The following is a 23,799-nucleotide window of genomic DNA, read 5'->3' as shown; positions in this document are numbered from 1 at the left end:
TTACTTGAAATCAGAAACATGGCTGTTATTTTTTTAACCAAAATCATTTAAACAAAATGCAGGTAAATACATAATAAAAATAAATTTAGCACACTGGATAAACTGTGTTCCTCACATATATAGCACATTAACATTTAATTAATTGTTGTAGAATGGTGTGTGTCACCTTTAAATTGAACAGATATGGCAAATACATCCTGTACTCTTACCATTGACCAGCACTGATTACAGAAGTCAAATATGATAACTATTGTGGATAGGAGTATGGAACCTGAGGGAGTTTATTAGACATGAAATACAACAGAAGCTCCTGAGAGGCAGTCATAAACTCCTCAACCATGCACTGCACACAGCCTCAACCCTGCTCTGGCACACTGCGGCGCTGAGGAGGAAAAGACTTGCTTGGATATGGGATTATGAGGGGGCAGTCAGACAATAGCAGTCTGTGTAATGCATCTCTCTCACACACCAGTAGTTAATTGCATGCATGTATGGAAAACTAATGACATTTGCATTATTGCTTAAAGAAAACTCAGAGCTTCGAGTCTAGTACATTAAAATTAAAAAAACAATATATTTTGCCATCAAATATATACTGCAAAAAATAATCATATACCTATAACAGTATATAATGATATCAATCAAATGAATTAAATAGTACATTCTGAGTAACAAACCTACACCTGTTCTGAAGCACACAGCTGGAGCCAGGTTTTTAAATCTCTACACCTGTTTCAAAATAACAATTAGATTAAATTACAAAATTGGCACATTCCAGGCCCAGTACTTGATGGCACATTTAAATATTCCAAAAACAGAAGTGTGGTGCAAGCTGAGTCCTCCAGTGCTGTTTGAAATGTGCTGTCAGCAGGGGGGTGAACAATTTGATTTCATCCTTAGTGAGATGGAGGTGAAGCAGCTGATTAGTCAACGCATTCAAGCTTCTAATAAGAAATCACCAAGCAGCTGTGAAAGGTACCTCTGGAGCCCTCCTTTTTACTGCCCTGGGGTTAGGATTCACCTCCATTATTTTCTCACTCTCCTTCTCCAGCTCCTCCGCAGAGGGCACTATCTGCTGTTCCTTGGTGTCAAACTGCTCGGTGTTCAACACCTCGTACTCAGTAATGTCAAAGTCCGACCCTGAATGCCCATTGGCAGAGGCTACACATTGAAGAAAGGAATGGGTTACAAAAAAGGAGGTAAAGACAGGACAAGGTCAACAGGAGTCTCGGTGTGGGATGCTTTTTCACGATACAGTTAAGCCCGGGACACACCAGTGCGTCTCCCAAGCGTCAAAAGGCAGAGACTTTTTTGTTGCGCAATACAACAATACAATTATAGAACTATATTTTACGGTTAAAAGCAAAAATAAATGTCAGTATTGTGGGAAAACCCCATTGAATCATTAACAGATGAGGAGGAGGTGGAGGTACAGGGTTGGGAAATTTACTTTTTAAATTAACACATCCACAATGGCTGGTGGATGTGCAATTTTACCAGACACTTAGATTTTTTACAAGCCATTTTTCCCCCAATTCAAACATATAAAAGAAAATGCACTAGCGTATTCTGAATTATTTCAATACATTTGTTTTATTATTAATAGATATTTTATTAATAATGTAGGCTACTAACAATATGTGCTAGGCGGGTTTGTACTAGGCAAATTATTGATTGTGAAAGATTTATAATTGCTAAGCAAATGGTCTTACTTAAACATTGAGAAGTAAATGCTTTGTTTGTGTGTGCTTATTTTTGTATGCTTGAGCTTCATGTCCTGTTTTGATCTGGACCCACCTCCCGGTTAAAACAAATCTCCTGGCCAGTTGGCGATTATATAGTTTAATAAGGTATAAACTCTGGTGGGTGTGGAGAAGGGATATATATTAATTATATTAGGCTATATGGATCAATTTCCTTTCCTAATATGAAGACACAGGATAACAAACCCCATAGGCAACTTTGAAAACCAGTTAATAATAATAATAACAATAATAATAATAACAATAATAATAATAATAATAATAATAATAATAATAATAATAATATAATTGGACTGCCATTGGTTGAGAGCCACGTGTCTCTAAAGCGTTCCGTCAAAAATTGCTCTGGGAGGAATCTTGATGCAACGCACTGGTGTGTCTGGGTCCATAGACAATCACCCAAAAATGGACGCGTGGTGAAGCGACACGATGTGACGCGCTGGTGTGTCCCGGGCTTTAGTGCCTTATCGAAAGAGGGGAAAGAGTTGTGGCAGGATGTCTCTCTGAATACGAACCCCAATAACCAATAACACCTTCTTCTGATCGTGTGAATGTGTGTGGGCAGAAACATGTGCAAATCCACTGCTGTGTTACCTCTTCAGACATACCTAGAGAGGCCCAGCAAACCTTCAGTGGCAATCATATCTTAAGATGAGAATGATCTTTTTAAGAGCTTTAACTGGCAGGTAGTAGACTCTCTCAAGAGGACTGTTTCAGATTATAATAGTCCTAAAATGTTTAGTTGCCTCTCTTTCCGCTTGGGAATGCAGTATGGAAGGAAAGTCCAGTGTCTAATGAAGAAAGGTTCTGTTAATTTAAGTAATTTAAACCATATTTTCCAATTACCCCCAATTTACTCTGTGTGTTTTAAACGTATTTATAAAATGCATTTCAGCCCACTGACTATTCCAGCCATTACAACATCCTTTTTGAACCGTCTCCTGAGAGATTGTGGTAAGTAACATGCATCAAAACACATCAAGCCCAAGCAAAGGATCCCCCATCAGAGACAAGCAAAGGATCAGTTATAAATATATAAATTAATAAAATAAATAAATTAATAAAACTAAGATACCGAAATTAAACTATTGTATTTAATTCCATTCAGAAGAAGTAAAATACTAATCCATTAAAACTCTGACCAAATCTTATCATCCCACAATTCCCTGAACAGGAAGTATAGACTTTGTGGTTCTGTTTTTGATAATTGATGTAGACTTAATAAATTATTGGGATTAGGACTATTCTCACTCTTTCTCCTCACAAATAACTTAAATGCATTGTAGTTTCGGCAGCCTAAGAGTCCATCTTCAATTTCAATTTCTACAATTCATTCAGTAATTTAAATTAAATAATTGTAATTTCAGTCAGTGACTCTGAAAAGCTAAAGTCTTCCCACACAAGTTCTTGAGATAAAGACACCATCTCCTTAATGCAAAACATTTACAAAAAAATTATGCAAACCACAGCATCAAACAAACAGCACTGCACACTTGAGCAATCTGTACACATTCACCATGGAATTGAAATACCACTCCTGGAATGCTATTATTTGTAACCACGTTTCAGCATTAATCACCATTGCTTTTGGTTTGGCAAATGTTTAGAAATAATGTATAAAAGTGCAAGCACTCCAAACTTCAAGCTTGTTCCACTTACGTAGTTGTTCCAGGCGATTTCCACAGCGCAGGGGAAGGAAACACATAATTAGGAAAGGAAAGTAATTTAGCAGTTTATCTGTTGTCTACTCAGATTGCCAAGATATTTCTATACCTGCACACTGTTTCCTTTCTCACACATTATGAAAATACAATGAAAAGCTCAGGGAATTTGTAATGTGGTGCATTAAAACACAAGTAATGAAGCTGACACTGCAAACACATGCAGCCAGAATTTATAGGCACCTAGCATTATTTAAAATTCCATACATAAAAAACACAATTCAGAGAACACTGCGAACAGGAAGGTCGATGTTCTCGAGGTTAGGCTTCAGGAAAACAATGGAACAATTTACAGCAAAAAATATATCTGTGACCAAAACAGGATGTGACTTAAAATGACAACTCTTGCTACAAATCAAGAGTGACAAGGACATTACCGTGCATTTTCCCTGTTGTGGCAGGCTGAGGGAGATGCTCTGAAAATGCCCAGTTTATCTGCATTCAGTGCAGTGTCATCAGTGTTTGGGCAAACCAAGCAATGGCCAAATTCAAACTGTCTGTACCCAGGAATTTGTCTTTTAATAAATGTACATTCAAATAACAAACAGAGAAACTGATTAAGATTTTTTTTTTCCAAATCTAAATATAGATTTAATCTAAATTCGAGTCTACACAGGTTAAAGGCATAACTATGGTTATAAAATCTACTAAAACACTTTCTCTCTGAATAAAGAAACAGAACAAAATTGGCCCTAACACAAAACATAATTCACAAGATAGATCTGTGCAGAAATAATGCAGAGAAGAGTTGGCATATGGCTGCAAGGTAAAGGGGACAGTATCAGTATAATCTGCTATTCCTTAACCTATAATCAATGTTTATAAACTTTCAGTCAGCATAGCTGTCACCTCACGGCCTAGAAATTCAAAACCACTGAGATCTTTAAGCGTCTTGCTTCTTTTTCCAAAGCTCTCATATTTGTGGTGTCAGCAGTTATGCCTCCTGTTTTAAATGCCAGGTAAATGTCATTTGGATTGATTGAAATGTTTGGGTCGCAAATCCTGGACTGCCCCATCAGTGTCCCATATTACCATATGACAACCCTCTGTGAGAAGAAACCTGGCAAATAAAATATTAGTCATTCGTTCTGAAATGAATTCACCCTCTCCTCTTCGGGTAATAAAAACAATCATTTAAAAGGCAAATCTCAGAAATACTGGGAACTGTCTCTTACAGCAATATACCAACAAAATGAATTTCAGATGGTTTACGCAAAGGGATAAAGGGCATCACTGTGCAACAAATTCAGAGATCAACTCCTCACTCCTTGGCAGGCAGTCCGAGTTATATTAGTCTGATCTACCAAATAATGCACTTGAAATACAAATTGTTGCAACCAGTCTCCAAAATGCAAACAGAATATACTGGGAAAACCTGAACAGAAAATGCAGTGTAAAAGAAGTATATGCTGTGAATGTGTTATGGGAAACAGCAGATTAAATAATCCAGCAGAAGGTTTAGCTTGGTTCTGCATTTTACAAATATTGGATGAAGCCTCCCCCCACCCTATGCATATATTTTCCCAAATCTTTTTCCTAAGTGTGTTTAAACTAACCTTGACCCTGCCTACATACTGCCTATTTTGCTCAGGTTTCACTGCTCTCTCTCTCTCTATCTGTGATTTGAGATTCCAGCCCAGTCAGTCAGAGCATTGCTGGCTGTTTGACTCACCAGACCGGCCGCCGCAGTGGGCACAGTGTATACAATCTGGAAGAATGGAGTTAGAGGGAAACATTCACATCTTCCTAATAGAGCCTGACGTCCAGAGATAGTAGACTTTTTTTTTCCCACTATTTGCTCAAAGTTTGAAATATATAACATATCTCTGTTGGGCTGCTGACAGGAAGAGTGTGTTTTGAGATTCATTTGTTGAAGAAAAAGGAAACTGCAAACAAAAAAACCTTGGAGTATTAAAATCAAAGCTGGTGAGAAAATGATATATGCACTTTTAAATGTGGGCTGAAGTAAATATTACAATATAGACTCTATTATATATGTATGGTCATTTTTCCTGTTGCAGTTCAGTAAAGTGTTTCAAAATATGCATAGACTGTATACAATCTAAACTCCAAGTATTAGAATAGAGCTAGGAGATCAACACAAACTACATATTGCTGCAATTCATCATTTAATTCGCTCTACAGAAAATAGATTAAATTCTCCCTTGTCTGCTAATACTGTGATATTCATAGAATACGTGAATTAAAAACATATATGATTATTTGGTAACACTGTAATGTTCTTATAAAAAGTTGTAACGGATACTCAATTAGGTTATTAACTCACAGTATATAATGTGATATAGATACGTAATTAGCATGTAATACATTCTTTCTGTTACTAAAGTGAGCAGGATGACTTCTATGGTTTATTGTTACATGTATTATAATGTATATCTACTGAGATTTATTTAGATGCTAGAAATGTCACATATCTGTAATACATTTATAGCTCATATATTGCTCGAAAACTCTAATTTATGACATATAAAATGAACATGACATACAGCTTCTACAGAATGGTATCTCCAAAAATCAGTTTCTTTGAAGGTCTGTGGTCGAGAAAATTCCACAATATTCCACAATATTGTAAAAATTGTTTTACTACTTCTGTTTCTCAAGATGGAGAACTTGGCAGATAAAAACACTCTGCTTTCATTTGATTTGCAAAGAAAGAAGTATAGATAAAAGAGGACATAAATACAGAGGAACTGTAGAGCAGGCTACAGTCTGCTCTTTAAAACAACATCAAGACATTCACCAGTGACACCAATACCTTTTATGTACAAGGCGAACAACAGACACTTATGTCTGGATAATTCCCAAAATGTCCAGACCCTAAGAACTTCAGACTGGAATCACCACTGTAAACATCTTTACATGAACCCAGCCAGCTGAAGCAGCTCAGAGAGAATTCAGAGGCGCTCTACGGTCTGCCTGAAAATCAAATTAAAGTTTGTGTTTGTTTTTTTAAATACTGTACTCCATAATTAAAAGCTCAGGTGCCAGGGAAAGTAATGAAACAGGGCAGCAAACCTTCTCAGTATATGAAGACCATGGAAAGTAGAACCGGCCTCCAGCAAGCACCTAAACATGCCTGTAAGCTGTCAGTGTGTATTTTACTTTGAAACTAAATCATTGTAGACAGATGCTTTTAATTTGAGAAGACAGCTCCTTCACTCATTTTAAATGCTGGGAGAGTGCAGACTCACCCTTACTGGAGGCTGTCTCAGAGTTGCTGCGCGTGGTGGTCCTGATCCGAGGATGAGCGCTGGAGGTCCGAGAGGGCACAGGGCCAGGCGCAGGCCCTTCACTCTGGATTGACGACAGGTCCTGCATGCTGAAGCTCCGCAGCCTCTCGGAGAGCGCCCCCTGCCCCTGGCACAGGAAACATAATGACAACTTTAATAAGATAAGGATGGGTCAACAGTCTATGGATGGATTTATATCACCTATGTATTTTTACTTTCAATTATTATAGCAATATTTTATTATCCTGTATTAATAAGCCCTCCTGATAAATAATTAATTCAGCGAGGAGCCTGAGTCCCTGACCAGGATGCCAGTGCTCCTCACAGCTGTGTGTGCTGGAAAACTGGCATGGGTGAGGGTTAAAAGAAATCTAGTAATTTTGGGGGTTTTGCATTGAACAGTTCATAATCAATCTACAATGCTGATTAAACAAAGCCTTTCATGGATGTACAAATGTGGCCACTTGTTGTCTGTAGAAACTGGGGAGACTTAATGAAGGACTTCAAGCTCCATCATTTCCCTGTGATTGTTTAAAACTCCCACACTGGATGTCTTGGTTTGTGAAATAGACTTAGCTGGACTCAGACTTTTGTTTAATTGCTTTGTTCATTGCAAAATCCTGTGCAATATTTTATCATACATATGTAATTATTAAAAGAAACCAAACATGCTGATTCACTGACAATTCTGTATCTTCTTAGATGTTCAAAAGCATTTCCCTTATGTTATGTTTAGCATCCCACTGCACATCGTGACCCTCCTACATTTAGTTAAATGACCAATACATTTAATTTACAGCCCTCACCGATCCAGCATGTAGTGTTATATATTGAACGTTAAATAGTATTACCCTTGCCTGAGTCAGTGGACAGGGCCAATAGACAGGAATAATTCCAGCTCTTAATGGTATGCTTGGCCAGAGTGATGCATTATCACTCATCTCTACTGCACAGTGGGCTGTACTTGAAGGACAGTGAGGTGTGGATGTAAAACCACCACAGCCCTGATTCCCAAGAAAAGATCCTCCTCCAGTAAACAGTTTAGATTCTGGGAACTCACTTTTCAGAGGGGTTCAGACCAGAGAAGGTTTCCTGTAGTTTGGAGCTTCAAGATAATTTATATCCATCTAAGTCAGTGTAGTACTCTGAAGCAATGATTACATTACAATTCAAACTAAAATATTTTTTAGTCATAATCTGATAAAGACAATCTGAGAAAATTCTTGAAATATGATGTGCTTTTAACATGCCTGGCATATATTCTATGTTAACGTAATGTGATGTAGTTTTCATTATTTGCTGCTTCTATTGTATTCTTCTATAGTACTAATGTATTCCTTTCTGTAACATGACTCACTGCAAATCACCATGACATGATGCTCCTCATGAAAAGGCACTCTGTTTACAGTAACAGAAATTGATTGGGCTGAATGATTGATTCCTCAGATGAACATCCGGGAACCTCCCTTCCTCCCTATCTGCCAACAATAACTTGTTGTTCAGCATTGGAGGGAGGGTTCTAGGACAACCATCTCTCTACACCTCTGTTTTATTCCTTTTGATTTTTTGGGTTTGTTTTCCAAGGTTTCTATTAAAAGACATGCAGTAGATGGCATCCCAAAGCACATATCATCGGCAAGACAAACTCCATGGACCCACATGAAGAGACACTCCCTGAAATGATGCAATATGAAATATGTAAACAAAACAAACAAAAAATCCGTAAAGTTATTTCTCCTCACTGCTTAACTGATTAAATATGGATTGTTTCTAGTAAGAGAAGTGTTATGACTAATTCATGACTAATCACGAAATTGTCTACAACAAGTTAAGTTCTATCTCTGTTCATATGTATACATTGTGGCTGTCGGTTTTCTATGCAAATCATGCCATCCAAGATCAACCTTCACAATTGCTATTGCTGCACAATCCCAGGATACTGATGTGTCCTTCATTTTATTCCCATACAATTGTCCCATGGAATCTCAAAAGCATACCACAGTACTTCCATCAATGGCCACACAGCCAAATTTGCCATGCACACACAATGCATTGCTACCACATCCCAAACACACACTAGTCACATAATTTAATTATCTATTCTTAAAATAAAAAAGCTTTTCATTACCATTATGTTTGAACATACTATAAGTAGAGTAACTCTGATGTCACTGTGTGTGTCCCATGCTATAAATGTAAATGTAATATAAAAGTAATCTGTGACATTAGTGCGGATACAAAAATGGGACACCTGTGTTGTGTTGTTACTGTTAATTTCTATGGGGTTTAGGAAACAATAGTTTCCAGCATACAAAACTGCCCCGGTTGACTTCCGGTCCCATTTTCATTGTATTTTATTCAAATAAAAACAAGGCTATTATACATATGAATACAGCTTCACTTTATTTCTTACTATGAAATGAAGGCAGTGAAATCTGTCCGTCTTGTTCGCCACATACAGAACTTCCTAAATTGACAATCTGGCACATATTGATAACAGTGTTATTCTCATGTTAAAGTTACATTAATAACTTGACAATTTTATTTTAAAAAGTACATCTGTTCAGGATTTATCTTATCCTCAGTCATATATGTGAAATAAGGATTTATTTTAATAATTATAATGACACAAAAAAATGTACCTGGGAAGTTTTGTATGATGGAAACTAATGCATCTTAAATGGTACATGTTATCATCGATATCAGTGTGTCGAGTATTTCCCTGTATTTTGTAATATTAATATTTCTGTTTTGATGAAGATTTGACAAAAATTAAGCATGATATGTTCAAACACAATGGTAATTTAAAGCATTTTTATTACAGAAAAAGTACAAAACTAGATCTTTAACCCGCTTGTTTTACACATGGCAATTCTCCAAATCCAGTTAAGAATTGTATTTTAAGAAAAAAAAAATGAAAAAAAGTCTTAATAGAGAACAATGACATTACACCTATCCTCCAGTCAGGGAGTTTTAGACTATGTTTCACTTTTCTCTCAGAAGCACATGAGTGTAAAAAGCTTACAACAAGAACAAAGGTTTTTTCTTCTTAATTATGTCTTCAGGGGAAGTGCTGAATTTACTTTCCTCCCCTCTGTCCTTCTGGGAGCTTAACTTTGAGCTGCAGGAGAACTGGCCTTGGCTGGATACCCTAGATGAGAGAGCCGGTGACTCCGAGGATTTCAGAAGCTTTCTCCTGTTTTTTGTCAGGAAGAGATCTTCAGTGTTTGAAACATGCATTGCATCTTTAACAATGAGTCATAGTTATAAGTTACCAGACTATAGCAGGGGGGCTCACAGGATCTGCATTGCCTGGGTCATTCTTTCTTGGACACATTGTGAGTTTGCAGGCATCTACTGAGATAAGACAGAGGATGCCTCAGTAAGCACCTCTCTGGCTTTGGTTATTGGGAGCCATTGCAACCTACACTCAGAGGAACTACCTGAATGTTTAAGGTCACTCTTACAGGGAGAGTCCTGGTGAGACATAGAAAGCAGCCAAAGCAATGTTTGCAAAGATGTGTCTGATCAGCAAAGCCACTTGCGTTCTGCCAGCCAAAGATATCCAGGTGTTTTAAGCATTATTTATGGATGTCATATTATTAAAATGTTGCTTAGAAGATTAAAGCTCCAGGGCAATGACGAAAGAACAGGCATTGTTGAGTATAATGACAGATGCTTTCAAGGATTTTCCTCTCTTGCAGATGTCAGGTGCTGTCTGACTGGTTAACCTTGATTGAACTGGGAACAGAAATATCTGTGTAAATTTCAAGACGTGAATGTAAGGCAGACTGACTACATCACTGAAAGGAAGATGTACACCAACCCAAAAAGTAGTTTGAATGACAAGATGCTAATGAGAGATAAGGAAATACAGGCAAAAACATTGTGCCTATTAGTTCAGTGTATAGATAGTAAAAAGCAATACAATAAAACATGGATTATGGAGGTTTCCCATAAAAACACATTCACACATAAGGCTTTCAACACATTTAGAAATAGATTTCCACAATAAAAAGGCCTCACATGCTTACAAATGCAGTCTACTTCACAAGCTCTGTGATGTTCAATGGTTCTCCTTTTCAAACAATGACACAATGAGTTCAGTCTTTAAAGAGTATTCTCATCTTTCCATCAGTCAATGCTCCTTTCTATGAACGCAGCTGCAGACAGAGCAGAATTTAAAGGAACAGTGCAGGAGGTCCACCACAGGACTGAGAGAGCTGTGGAGACTGACATTAACCTGGCAGGTCCACAGGTGGGGGCCAATATCTCCTACACTCTCTCTATATCCATATACAAATTATTATTATTATAAAATATATGTTTATGTATACCATGATAGTCATCTTTTAAATCAACCAAAAAGCGCTCTGACTGTCATGCCTGTGGACTCCACAGTGCTTTTCTGTAAGTCACTTACAGAAACTAGAGTGAACTACAGAACACCCACTGCTGATGCAGCACAGCCATTCCCATCAGAGCCTTGGTTTGTCATGTCATTTGAAACATGTTGGTTATTTAAGCTACTCAGGGGAACATAGTGAGTAGCCAAGTCAGAACTTGAACACAAAACTACTGCTAAGGAGGACTTATCCAGAACCACTTACTTACACATAGGATTCCCCTTATGTCTTCCTGATTGATACTCTTATTTTCTCTTCTGGCTTCCTGTGCTAACGTACTGTCCTGTCGAAAAGTAGTTTTGAAAATAATTACCACAGTGGCATGACAGGAAACACAGGGAAGGGCATAAGTGGTCCAATGGCAGATATCTATAATGCTAACAATGATTTTTCTATATTTCACAATGTTTTAATTCCCAGCTTAGCAGCTGACTAATACAATGTTTTAGTTTGGCATCTAGACATCACAGTTCATGTGTTGCTGCCACTCTAGCGATTACTTTAACAGGCTTGATATCTCTGCCATCATAAAGTGGACAAGGGTCAGTCTTAAGAATTTTACTGTAAGCATAACTGAGACACCCAATTAATGCATGACTCACAGATACTGGAATGGATTCTGAGAATGCAATCTCAATATTGCATTACATTGGTTGCTGTGTTTTATTTTTTCATAGGATAGATTACTATGGTAGATGGTATTTTTTATGTTAATGTGAGCACAAGCAATGGATATATTATAGTACCTGATAGTACCTATCATTTTTAGAATGCTCTCTGGACACAAGCCTTTCTTGGGCACCAAGGTAAAATAATTGTGTTTTTTGCTACATTGCATTTGGCATTGATATGGGTGTGACTGCCCATTAATAGGGGAGTCTGCTCAAACCTTTATTTCACATATCTGTGAGATTAGAGTCTGTGAGGTCAATATCAAATATCACTGTGCTCCAGTCTATTTGGAGAATTTCAATATGTTCGATACTGATTTCTGCCACTGAATTCCTTGACAGAATCCCTGAGTTACACAGTAATACTAAGACAAAAAATGTTGAAGACAAAACTCAATAGATACAAACACATTTATCTAGTATCTTGGCTTTTTTGAGCACACAGAGCTTAATGCAGATAGCTGAAATGTACAACCTGGCTGCGGAAGTGCCAGTAGGACACTGGGTCTGGGGGGTGCTCGGCGTAACATGGCTTGGTTCTGTGTGATTGCTCTTTACTATAACAAGGCATAGTTACTTGAGTAAATTCTTCAGGAAGAATTCACCCAATTGTGTCTCCATGTCATGCATTATCTCATATGTAGGTCATGGTTGTTGTTGTTGTTGTTTTTCAGTTCAGCCTTTTTTTGTTTTCTACCATGTCTCCCTCTCATGGTAGAAAACAAAAACAATTTTGAGAGACTGCAATAGAAGGAGTGTCTTTCCACACTATTTCATGTGTAAACATACATCTTAAAATTGGTTATCATAATGCAATTATTAATTTAGTTGGTCCACAAGCAAAGTACAAAGTACAATAAAACTCTGCTAAAAGATGCAGCTACTATCATTTCCATTTTTTTTCCTTTTTCAGTCCTGCAAGTCTCAGAGTAATACAATGGCAACATGAACATTATTGCATGCCTCATATTGAACTAATAATCTGCAGTTGAATCCATTTACAAGAACCACAATGCTATTAGTGTGTGGTTAGTGCTTCATGCTGCTGGTTACCTTCCCATCTGTAAACTCCCAGTATGTGATAATTTCAAGCAGGTGATAAACCTGGTGAGGAAGAAATGGTTGTTATGGATCACAATGTGTGGAGGTCATCACCATGAGGGGGGGGGGGGGTCTGGATGCACTCACACCACCTCAAGCTCAACCTCTCCAAATGTGATCTCCTCTTTTTCCCCCCTCTTCCTCACCTGCTGACCTAACCATCTCAATCCCCTTTGAAACTACGACACTCTCTCCCTATTCTTCCGCTACGAACCTAGGAGTCACCCTCGATCCTGCGCTCTGCTACACTCAGCACATCACCACGCTGACGCGCACCTGCAGATTCTTCCTGTGGAACATATGCCGAATCCGACCCTTCCTCACCAACTATTCGACTCAGCTGCTCGTACAGTCCCTGGTCCTCTCCCGCCTGGACTACTGCAACTCCCTCCTGGCCGGCCTGCCTGCAACTACTACCCGCCCGCTCCAGCTCATCAAGAACTCTGCGGCTCGTCTGGTATTCTCTCTGCCCCGATTTGCACACACTACTCCACTGCTCCGCTCCCTTCACTGGCTCCAATACCGGCACGCATTCAGTTCAAGACACTGACCCTCACCTACTGCTGTCTCGACCACACTGCATCGAGTTACCTGCAGACCCTCTGCTCTCCATACATCTCCTCCAGACCACTGCGGTCTTCCGGTGCCAGAAGACTAACTTCTGCCTCCTCTCCACTCCCCTTCCTCCAGAGCCACTCCTTCTCATCCCTGGCCCCTAAGTGGTGGAATGACCTTCCCACCAAAGTCAAAACAGCAGAGTCCCTGACCTCCTTCCGGCAATTACTCAAGATGCATCTTTTCAGACAGTACTTGTAATTTAGTCATTTATTCTCCTGTAAGATTGCACTTATACAACATTTTGTCACAGTCTTGCCTTTGCATTACTAGCACTTGTATTGTTTATTTTGATTTCCCCTATGCTCCCTCTCCCTTAGCTCTTAACTTTGACTTACGATCTTGTCTGCATTGATCAGCTTTTACAATCTAGGATGCAAAACCTTATACATTGTTTACTGTAGATCTTGTATACACTTGTGTAAATTCTGAATTTGTAAAACGTATTATGCCTTATACTGCACTGTATTACTGCACTTTGTATTGCTCTTATATTTTGTAAGTCGCCCTGGACAATGGCGTCTGCTAAGAAATAAATAATAATAATAATAATAATAATAATAATAATAATAATGAATCTGATGAAACAACCAGCAATCAAATCCTGGATGAAGCTCAATTCAGCCTGTCTCTTCCTGCCTCTCTCAAGGACAACATTGTCCAAGTGTGCAGCTCAGCTCTTGATCCCACTTGTAGTGGGATCTACTGTAGAGTTATCCTCCTCCCTTGTGCAGTGTCACCCAGTTGCTGTAAAGATTATTCCTCTGTCCACCATGTTCTTGTACTCCTATTAAGTTTTTCAGGAAGTTTTTGCATCCTTCAGATATCTCTGGTACTTGAAACTCCTTTTTCACTGATATCGGTCTTCCCTGGTGGACATAAGGACTGATCCAAACCAGTGAGTGTCATCAGCACAGCCCTTTTCCAAGGGAACCCTCTGTTTTACATCAGTGCTTTTAATGTGCTTCAAATCTTTTTGCGACAGAGCTTTTCCAGTTATGCCATATGAATATTTTTTCAACATGTATCCTCATTGATATGCCATTACATTGTCTCTTTGCCTGAAACACAAATTATCTTCATGTTGTAAGTGGAACTGCAGTTTAATATAAGTGTGCATTCTGAATGTGTTATACATTTTGATTTTCATATATGACAACATTTATAAAAGTATTCAACCCCCTTGGACTTTTCCACATTTCATTGTGTTACAACATGAAATCAAAATGGATTTAATCAGGGTTTTTTGCCACTGATCAACACAGAAAATGTCCATAATGTCAAAGTGAGAAATATAATCTGCAAATTGTTCTAAATTCATTACAAATACAAAACAGAAAATAATTGAATGCATATGTAATCACCCCTTTGCTATGACACACCTGATTTGAGCTGTGGTGAAACCAATTGTCTTTAGAAGTCACATAATTAGTTGATTGGAGTCCACTTCTGTGCAATTAAGGTGTGTCACATGATTTCAGGTTAAATACACCTGTCTCTGGGAGCTCCCACAGTTGGTTAGTACAATTCCACACACTGGAGTGGCTTAAAAACAAAAGGTCAATTTCCTGGAGTGGGCCAGTCAATGCCCGGACCTCAATCCAATTGAGAATATGTAGAAAGAGTTTAAAATTGCTGTTCAGTAAGGTTCCCATCCAATTTTGCAAAGAAGAATGGGCAAAAATTGCTGTGTCCAGATGTGCAAAGCTGGTAGAAACTTATCCACACAGACTCATGGCTGTAATTGCTGCCAAAGGTGCCTCTACCAAATATTGAAGGGGGTGCTTACTTATGCATTCAAGTATTTTCTGTTTCACTTTCACATTATGGACATTTTCTGTGTTGATCAGTGGCAAAATCTCTTGATTCAATACATTCCGATTTCATGTTGTAACTCAATGAAATATTGAAAAGTCCAAGGGGGTGAATACTTTTGAGAGCCACTGTATCTGCCATCTTTCTCATATTTAAAAGCATTACACGTTTTACAGTACAAGGTTCAAATCGATCTGACTGGGTTCAGGCTGCTATGTGCTCCTTTCATTCCCTTCAAGAAGGAAGACAAAAAAATTGCTTTGCTTAATCATTATTGCCAACATAACTGGATTGGGAATACAGCAAGAAAAACCCATTATTTCAGAGAGAACAGAAAAGACAAAGAACTGAACATTTTGGGTTTTGATCATTCTTCAGGAAGGAATCAAAAGGTACACTGGGGAGATGCCATGTCCCCCTGTACTGAAAACACAGTGTGAAAGGGTGAGACAGGCTTCAAACCTTTATTGCAAGCAGAAGTATGAGCATGTTTAGAGGTTTGTTCCTTAAACACTAGCAGAACTGAGAGAAACCAACTACTTTCTCTTTAAGGAGATAAGGTGACCTCATCCTGAACTGAGTAGCACACAGCAATCCCTTGAGTATAATATGAGTCTGCAGAAGCTGAGGAGAGATGTTTGTGATAGTAAGTGGAATGTAACTGCTTCTATGTGGCGCTCACAAATAGCAAAGAAAACACTGGATCTGAAGAGTGATTAGATAAATGAGCCGAGATATGTTTTCAGCAGCTCCTCAGGACCACCGGTTAGCTGTCTATGTGACAACATTAAACTGCAGGCTAAAAATAACCTGACTATTTTCCAAAGAGCCTCATCAAGTCCTCTGTTGCTGCACAATGCTACAATGTGCTTTGGTGGCCAGTAAAGGGACATTGAACAAGCCTTTTCAAAGAGAGATTAAACTCCACTATGTACATGTAGTGATCTTCCTAATAAAAGGACCTGCCAGTTCATGGATAAAAGGAAACCGAGATGAAAAAACAGTTCTGGTTACGTTACTTACATGGTGGTGGCAGTTAACATTACACCAATTTGAGATCTAATATTCTCTTGGACGACAACTCCACTGCTTTTAGTGCTGAATCAGATTAAACAGGAAGGAAATCATTGGCTGTGCAACTCCCTATTCAAAACTTGGAAATCCTGCATTCAAATAAACTCTGATGTGCCAGGAAACAACAGCTTTTCTGAATCTGGAAAAAGGAAGACATGTACAGACTGGCCTTCACAGTAAAGCAGCATAATTGCACTGAATTTTCATTGCACTGCGAAGAATAACAAAAAGACACTGCTTTATCTGCACTGTCAGTCCTCTGAAGCCCTTTTCATTCGACTGGTGCTCCACCCAGTTGAATACACACCCTCGCAAAAGGCAACATCAGAATTACAATGGCAGTCCTTCATACCCCATTGAGTCCTGTGTACAATGCATATGAGTGATATAGATGCATCAAAATAAAATCAATGGAGCATTAATCATAGATATCCCAGAAGTTGCATACACTTACGTGGGTATCATTAAGCATTCTTTCATTACAACCAAAAGAGCAAAGCTAAGTTATTGTATGCAGCCTCCTATACATGCTGTAGGAGCCCTTAGCTTGCAAAAATGAACAATAGAATACCATCTACAGTTTCAATCACTAGTGACTAACAGAGCAATGTGCCCTCATGTAGCATTATGACCAGCCACATTCCCTTTGAATGAATACATTCATAATCTGACCTTAAAGTACTGAAGGATGTTTCCAAAGGCTTTTGAAAGATTTGGGCCAGTTTTATGTTTGATATTAGCTTCCACAAACTTAATGATCTTCATGAATGGTATGGAAAGAAGGCCAATTGGGAAGTCCATCCTATTAAATCAGATTTCTCAAGAAGAGAGTCACTAAAATCTTTAAAGTGACAGAATATTCCAGAGTATTAAGGACTATGACTGGCATGACTATGTGCTTGACCTACAACTGCATAAAACCATTGAGTGCCTACAAGCAGTGCTTAACGGGGAAGAAAAGGCAGAAATTGGCATTTCATTCATGCCCCTCTAAAATATCTTGCAGTTCTTTTGGTCAATACTCTTCTCAGGAATGTCTAGATACATGGGATCCTTTTCATACACTATTTATCTCTGGGCAAAGGCTCATCGAATACAACATCACATACATCCCACAGTCCCCTACATACTCACTCACAGTGCTAGTTTTTAATGGAATTTAATTTTGCTCTAGGTTAGCACAAGTGAGTTACTAAGCATTTTGGGAATACAAGCCTGTGTTATGAGGGAGGAAAGTGAAGCAGGTCAATCTTAAAGTCATTATCAGTTATAATATTTGATTTATGTATGTTTTTATTTTGAATCAGAAAAAAAAGTCCATGTTGATTTGGATTCATCAGCTGTTGAGAAACCCACTTCAGCACGATCTCTGTAACGTCCAGGGAGAGTCCGTGAGGATGCAGCACATACACATATCGCAGAGCCACATGTTCAGCGAGGTCGGAAGCTATTCTCCTGCACGTCAATTCAAGAATGTAAACACTGGCAATCTGATTACATTTAGTCCTGGTGTCTAAGCTTGCTTTTGCATGACCAATCCAAAAATCCCAAGCGCCTATCTCCAATGCACACTCTAAGGCTAAATGTAATCATAGAAGCCCTCATTTGTTTTATTTCTTCAGATTTAAATCGTGGAAGCCCTCATTTTGACTGTTTCTTCAACGTTGCATAAAAAATATTTTATTTTAATATAGATTAAGACTCCCACTTACCTCTTAATCACCAAATACAAAGCACAAACTGTCTGCTTCTGTTTAAGAGCATTAAAAAGGTCCCATTTGGTCATTGCAAGAAACATTATAATCACATTATAAAAAAGCATCCTGAAGACTAGCTGACTTCCTGAGTTTATTCACTTAAAATCCCTAAATTAAATTTGGGTTAGTCTAGGGGACATCACACTCACCATACATTGTCAGAGTTGCTTTTTTCAAGATGCCCATACCAAATGGCACTGGCAGTCCGATCTGCTACTCTCTTAATAAACTACCTCTTCAGTACCATTTCCACACAATAAGTTCTCAATTGCCTTTACAGGAATAAGCCTCCTGTGTACTTCATGCGTGTGTGTGTGTGTGTGCAGTGCACTGCAGTGCAGAGAGACAGCAGGCTGTAAACGCCCCAATAGAAACGCTCTTGCATAGCACAGGGACCCACCGCACTTCAGTTATTCCTCCTCCCCACTGGAGCAGTGCAGAGTGTTAGTGTTACCTTGGCAGCAGCCGTTACTGCAGCTGTGGCTGCCACGTTCAGCCCTTTTCTCCCAAAATGCACCAGGGCATCATAGCTCTTGTCCTTTGCTTGGCAGAGATAATCATCAATTTCCTGAAAGCAAGACAACAAAATGCAACAGCATCAGTTCCAGTCATACACCTCTAATTCTATTTTACAAAGATTGAACTTCAGTGGCAATGGCAGATTTGCCTGCATCCCCCTGGGTCCAGGGCAGGTTCTGCTCTTGCAGGTATAAACAACTGCTACACCCATATAGATTGACTGTCCAAGTACCTCATTAATAGTATACGACTGAATCCAAATGCACAGTATGGTTTGGTAATGTGTTCCACATGGTCAGCACTCTTTTTGCAAAGATGTGGATTATGTCTTCTGTCCTAAATGAACCTCTCTGCTGATGGAATTGGTACAGAGCATGAATGAGACATGGTGGCTGATTCTGTCTACTTTTTTTTTTTAAAGCTTCCTAACATGGCTTTTTAGAAGGCACTGACCAGTATCTTGTCAGACAAAACATTTGAATCTGTGCCAGTTTTGCTGAAGATCATAACACTATTACAGTATGGTAACTATATATATACACTCACCTAAAGGATTATTAGGAACACCATACTAATACTGTGTTTGACCCCCTTTCACCTTCAGAACTGCCTTAATTCTACGTGGCATTGATTCAACAAGGTGCTGAAAGCATTCTTTAGAAATGTTGGTCCATATTGATAGGATAGCATCTTGCAGTTGATGGAGATTTGTGGGATGCACATCCAGGGCACGAAGCTCCCGTTCCACCACATCCCAAAGATGCTCTATTGGGTTGAGATCTGGTGACTGTGGGGGCCAGTTTAGTACAGGGAACTCATTGTCATGTTCAAGAAACCAATTTGAAATGATTCGACCTTTGTGACATGGTGCATTATCCTGCTGGAAGTAGCCATCAGAGGATGGGCACATGGTGGTCATAAAGGGATGGACATGGTCAGAAACAATGCTCAGGTAGGCCGTGGCATTTAAACGATGCCCAATTGGCACTAAGGGGCCTAAAGTGTGCCAAGAAAACATCCCCACACCTTTACACCACCACCACCAGCCTGCACAGTGGTAACAAGGCATGATGGATCCATGTTCTCATTCTGTTTACGCCAAATTCTGACTCTACCATCTGAATGTCTCAACAGAAATTGAGACTCATCAGACCAGGCAACATTTTTCCAGTCTTCAACTGTCCAATTTTGGTGAGCTTGTGCAAATTGTAGCCTCTTTTTCCTATTTGTAGTGGAGATGAGTGGTACCCGGTGGGGTCTTCTGCTGTTGTAGCCCATCCGCCTCAAGGTTGTACGTGTTGTGGCTTCACAAATGCTTTGCTGCATACCTCGGTTGTAACGAGTGGTTATTTCAGTCAAAGTTGCTCTTCTATCAGCTTGAATCAGTCGGCCCATTCTCCTCTGACCTCTAGCATCAACAAGGCATTTTCGCCCACAGGACTGCCGCATACTGGATGTTTTTCCCTTTTCACACCATTCTTTGTAAACCCTAGAAATGGTTGTGCGTGAAAATCCCAGTAACTGAGTAGATTGTGAAATACTCAGACCGGCCCGTCTGGCACCAACAACCATGCCACGCTCAAAATTGCTTAAATCACCTTTCTTTCCCATTCAGACATTCAGTTTGGAGTTCAGGAGATTGTCTTGACCAGGACCACACCCCTAAATGCATTGAAGCAACTGCCATGTGATTGGTTGGTTAGATAATTGCATTAATGAGAAATTGAACAGGTGTTCCTAATAATCCTTTAGGTGAGTGTATATAATATATGAGAGAGAGAGAGAATATAGGAGCCCCTCATGAACATTTGATTAAGGAATCGACTTGCTTTCCTTTCAAGACAAGATCTTGTGTATACTTGGAACAGTTTCAAGTGCTTTTAATGTGGTCATAAATATGTTCCACAATTAGACAGATTTGAAGCATGAGCTTTTGAAGTCATTGATGAAAATGCAGAAGATCTTGGAGAGCTGATCCAGTTATGTGATGTAAGTGTGGGAGGCATTTTGATGTCATTGTACTCTCCCCTGTTAAATTAGAATCGGGTCAAGTAATTTAATGTGATTTTGAAGATTCCTCAGGATAACATAAAATATTCATAGGGTATCATGTATCATTCATGACTCTGATAACCAGCAGCTGGAACAAAACAGGAGTGAGGAAAACACTGACTCATTAGCATGGCTGTGCGCAACGCCTGGCCGTTTTCCCTTATTGCTTTGTGTGGCAAAATTCCAGTATGGATTTGTGAGAACCAGTGGGTTTTTATAAACACACTGAATTCCATACCCCCTGCTCCCAAGATAAACTATTTATTGCCATGGTTGGTCCTGTGTGTCCAGTTTTAGGCCCGAGATACATAAACAATTTATATAGTAAATTCTAGATCACAAACAAACAAATGAAATCTGCATTGATGCTGCCTTACATTACAGACATAATGGTCAATTAAAATGTAGAAAGCATTTCAGCAGCTACTGTTGAAGCATTTTGAAACCCCTCACATATGGACAACAGTGGTGTGCAGTAAAAGCAGACAGGCAGAAAACTCATACCTAAGACCCATTTCAACCAGACAGCTCTGTGCATATATCAATTTTAATAAAGTTAAAAGACTGTAGTTTGGGAAAATCTGAAACATGACCAATCTGCAGCAGTATACCAAAAGTATATGAATACAACATTGGCAGGTTACTTGTTTCACCTACAGAGAACATTAATTGACAAGCAGCTTTAATACGTTCAGTTTAAAAACTATTTCAGTGACGTGAGATATTTCAGGTGATTCCTGAGAATGTAATGTATTTCAAAGAGCAACATAATTCATGCAACAGATATACAAGCAGAATTTTCCAAAAATATATATATTTGTCCAAATTGTGACAAAAGTTCCTTGTGCTTGTTTTGTACTTCAGGCATAATGTTTGCACCCTTGTGGAATTAAAGCAGTTGAAGTAGAAATCAAAATATTCCAACATAAACGCATAAAGGAACTGGGCTCCCCTCATGACAAACAATGTAGAGCACTGTGACTCAATGAAGGACAAGGATTTCAAGTGATAGATGAAAAATAAAACTGAAGGAGACTTTTTAGAGGCTGTTTGTCATCCAGGGATTCTTTAGCCTGACTTCTTTTTTGTCCAGTTCACAATGCTGGCCACATTCATCGAACATTCCCAGCTCTGGAACTAAAGATCTTCCAACAAGTCCTTTTTGTAACCTGAGTTTTTAATTTTCTACCAATGGATTCAAGATTAAGTGTTCAAAGTTTTGATTTGGTCTAGGCCTATATATCTTAGAGAGAGAGAGAACCATTTATGTTTTTATCTCAGTTACAACAGTAAATGAATATCATTGGCTCATTAACTGTTCAGAAGGGAAGTTTCAACTGCAGTTCTTTGTTTATTCAGTTGCCTGAATATAAATACTCCAAGGTGCATTTTATTACAGTATCCCCTTATGATTAAGGTTCAACAATTAGCATGTCTATCTGGTTGATCTTACCTTTTCTTTTGAAGACAGAGTAGGGTGTACAAACTTCCGATAGAGCACACTGGAGCCCTTTGTGTATGGTGACAGCAGCCACACCACAAAGGCTATCTTCAGTTCATAATAAAATGGAATCCTGTGGAGCAAAAGAGAGTAGTATGAGTAAGCATTTAAAAAAACAGTAATCAGTGACTCCTGTGGATGCCTATATTTTAAAACAAGTTGGTTGTATTATTCACTCACCAAGGGCTAACCAAGTTAGGAAATCTAACAAATACCATTCACATTTTGAAACGCAGACAAATTACAAGCTTGGTGAAGTTGGGACAGTGCTGTTCAGGTTTGACATCAATATTGTAATTACAAACAAGTGGATGGGTTTATAAATGAAAAAAGCAGAGGCAAAACCCAAGAAGGGAAAGTAATAACTATAATGCAGTGGCAGTTTAGTTTCTGGTTCAAGTGTATTTGCATACAAGGTTTCCTATAGTCTTAAACTAGGGCATAGTCTCTGGAGGCTAGCCTATCTCACTCTTTCAGGTGTTGTACATTTTGCATCACAGGCATACAAGGCTGTGTCTCTCTGTAGCCAAGGGCCTGATCAATGCAATGCAGTGAAGATAGGTTATGAAACAATTGGAGCCAGATTTATTTCACTCTGGGAAAACTGCAGACAAATGCCTCATCCCATCTTCATTGTAGAAAGAAAATACACAAGGGTGATGCTGTTGGAGACTTTAAAGTCTCTATAAAAGGTGGGAGAAGGAGAATACGTGATAAGTTAGTAACATGTTCAGCAATGTAAGAATTAAAAGGGGAAATGTGTATAGTGAACACGGAAGGAGATGTGGAATAAATACTGCCTACATAAACATGCATATTTCTGCATAGAACAATTAAGTGACTACAACTAAAATACTACATTTTTTGTATATTTCTATGACTGCAAGGAGGATTTATATCTCAATGCAAAAAAATGACATATTTAACTGTAACTGTTAACTGTCTAATTGTTCCCAAGGTCACGCCCTCTCAGTTTAGCAAATGACAGATCACTCTTGCTGCGTAGGCAAGGGCAACTTCAACTCCTCATCCTGAGTTGTGAGTGCTTAGACCTATTTACAAACAGGGAGCTGCCTTTCTATAAAGTATGACTCCAATGCAATGCGACACAGAAATGTCATGCCCCGTGTCTGCTGTATGTATGTAACTCTATACATACTCGGGCCACTGTGTATGCACAAGTACCAAATACTGGGCTGGGCCATCTGTTCTTCCCCTTACAGGACATCATATCAATTGAGTGCCCTGCTGCATCAAGCTTTTGTGTTATCTGAGCTATTGACTGACAGCGGACAGTCGTAACAATTCTCAGGTTTCTCAGCTGTCTGTCACTAAATGTTGGGAGCCTCACCAATCGCCCTTTTCCTCTTGTTCTGAGATACTTCCTGTGCCCCAATGAAGTCTTGGAGCATTTTGGGCCTGGCAGTGAAGTATATATCAGTGCAGAACCAAAGAGAAATTGTCTGTGCAGGAGTTCTGTGCCCCAGTACTCTGCAGTGACAAGTGCTTAATTGAAAGACTTGCAACATTGATTGTCTGAGCTCTCAGCACAT

General features: G+C 38.9%; 1 protein-coding gene across 2 annotated transcripts in view; it reads right to left on the bottom strand.

The window, feature by feature from the left end:
• reep1 (receptor accessory protein 1) overlaps nt 1-23,799 on the bottom strand; it is a 43,465-nt gene that overhangs the window by 4,749 nt on the left and 14,917 nt on the right. Inside the window, exons 4-7 of one of the 2 annotated variants that reach the window (XM_066720181.1) lie at nt 22,199-22,319; nt 18,629-18,742; nt 6,697-6,862; nt 980-1,140 (exon numbers count right to left, since the gene is read on the bottom strand). In XM_066720181.1, the coding sequence (XP_066576278.1) occupies nt 980-1,140; nt 6,697-6,862; nt 18,629-18,742; nt 22,199-22,319 (562 nt within the window). The remainder of the gene's footprint in view (nt 1-979; nt 1,141-6,696; nt 6,863-18,628; nt 18,743-22,198; nt 22,320-23,799) is intronic. The other variant, XM_066720182.1, reaches the window with a different exon arrangement.

The sequence above is a fragment of the Amia ocellicauda genome, chromosome 13, assembly GCF_036373705.1.
Source record: "Amia ocellicauda isolate fAmiCal2 chromosome 13, fAmiCal2.hap1, whole genome shotgun sequence".
NCBI lineage: Eukaryota > Metazoa > Chordata > Actinopteri > Amiiformes > Amiidae > Amia > Amia ocellicauda.
Note: the sequence above shows the minus strand (reverse complement) of the source record. Positions and strands in the feature narration are given on the sequence as shown.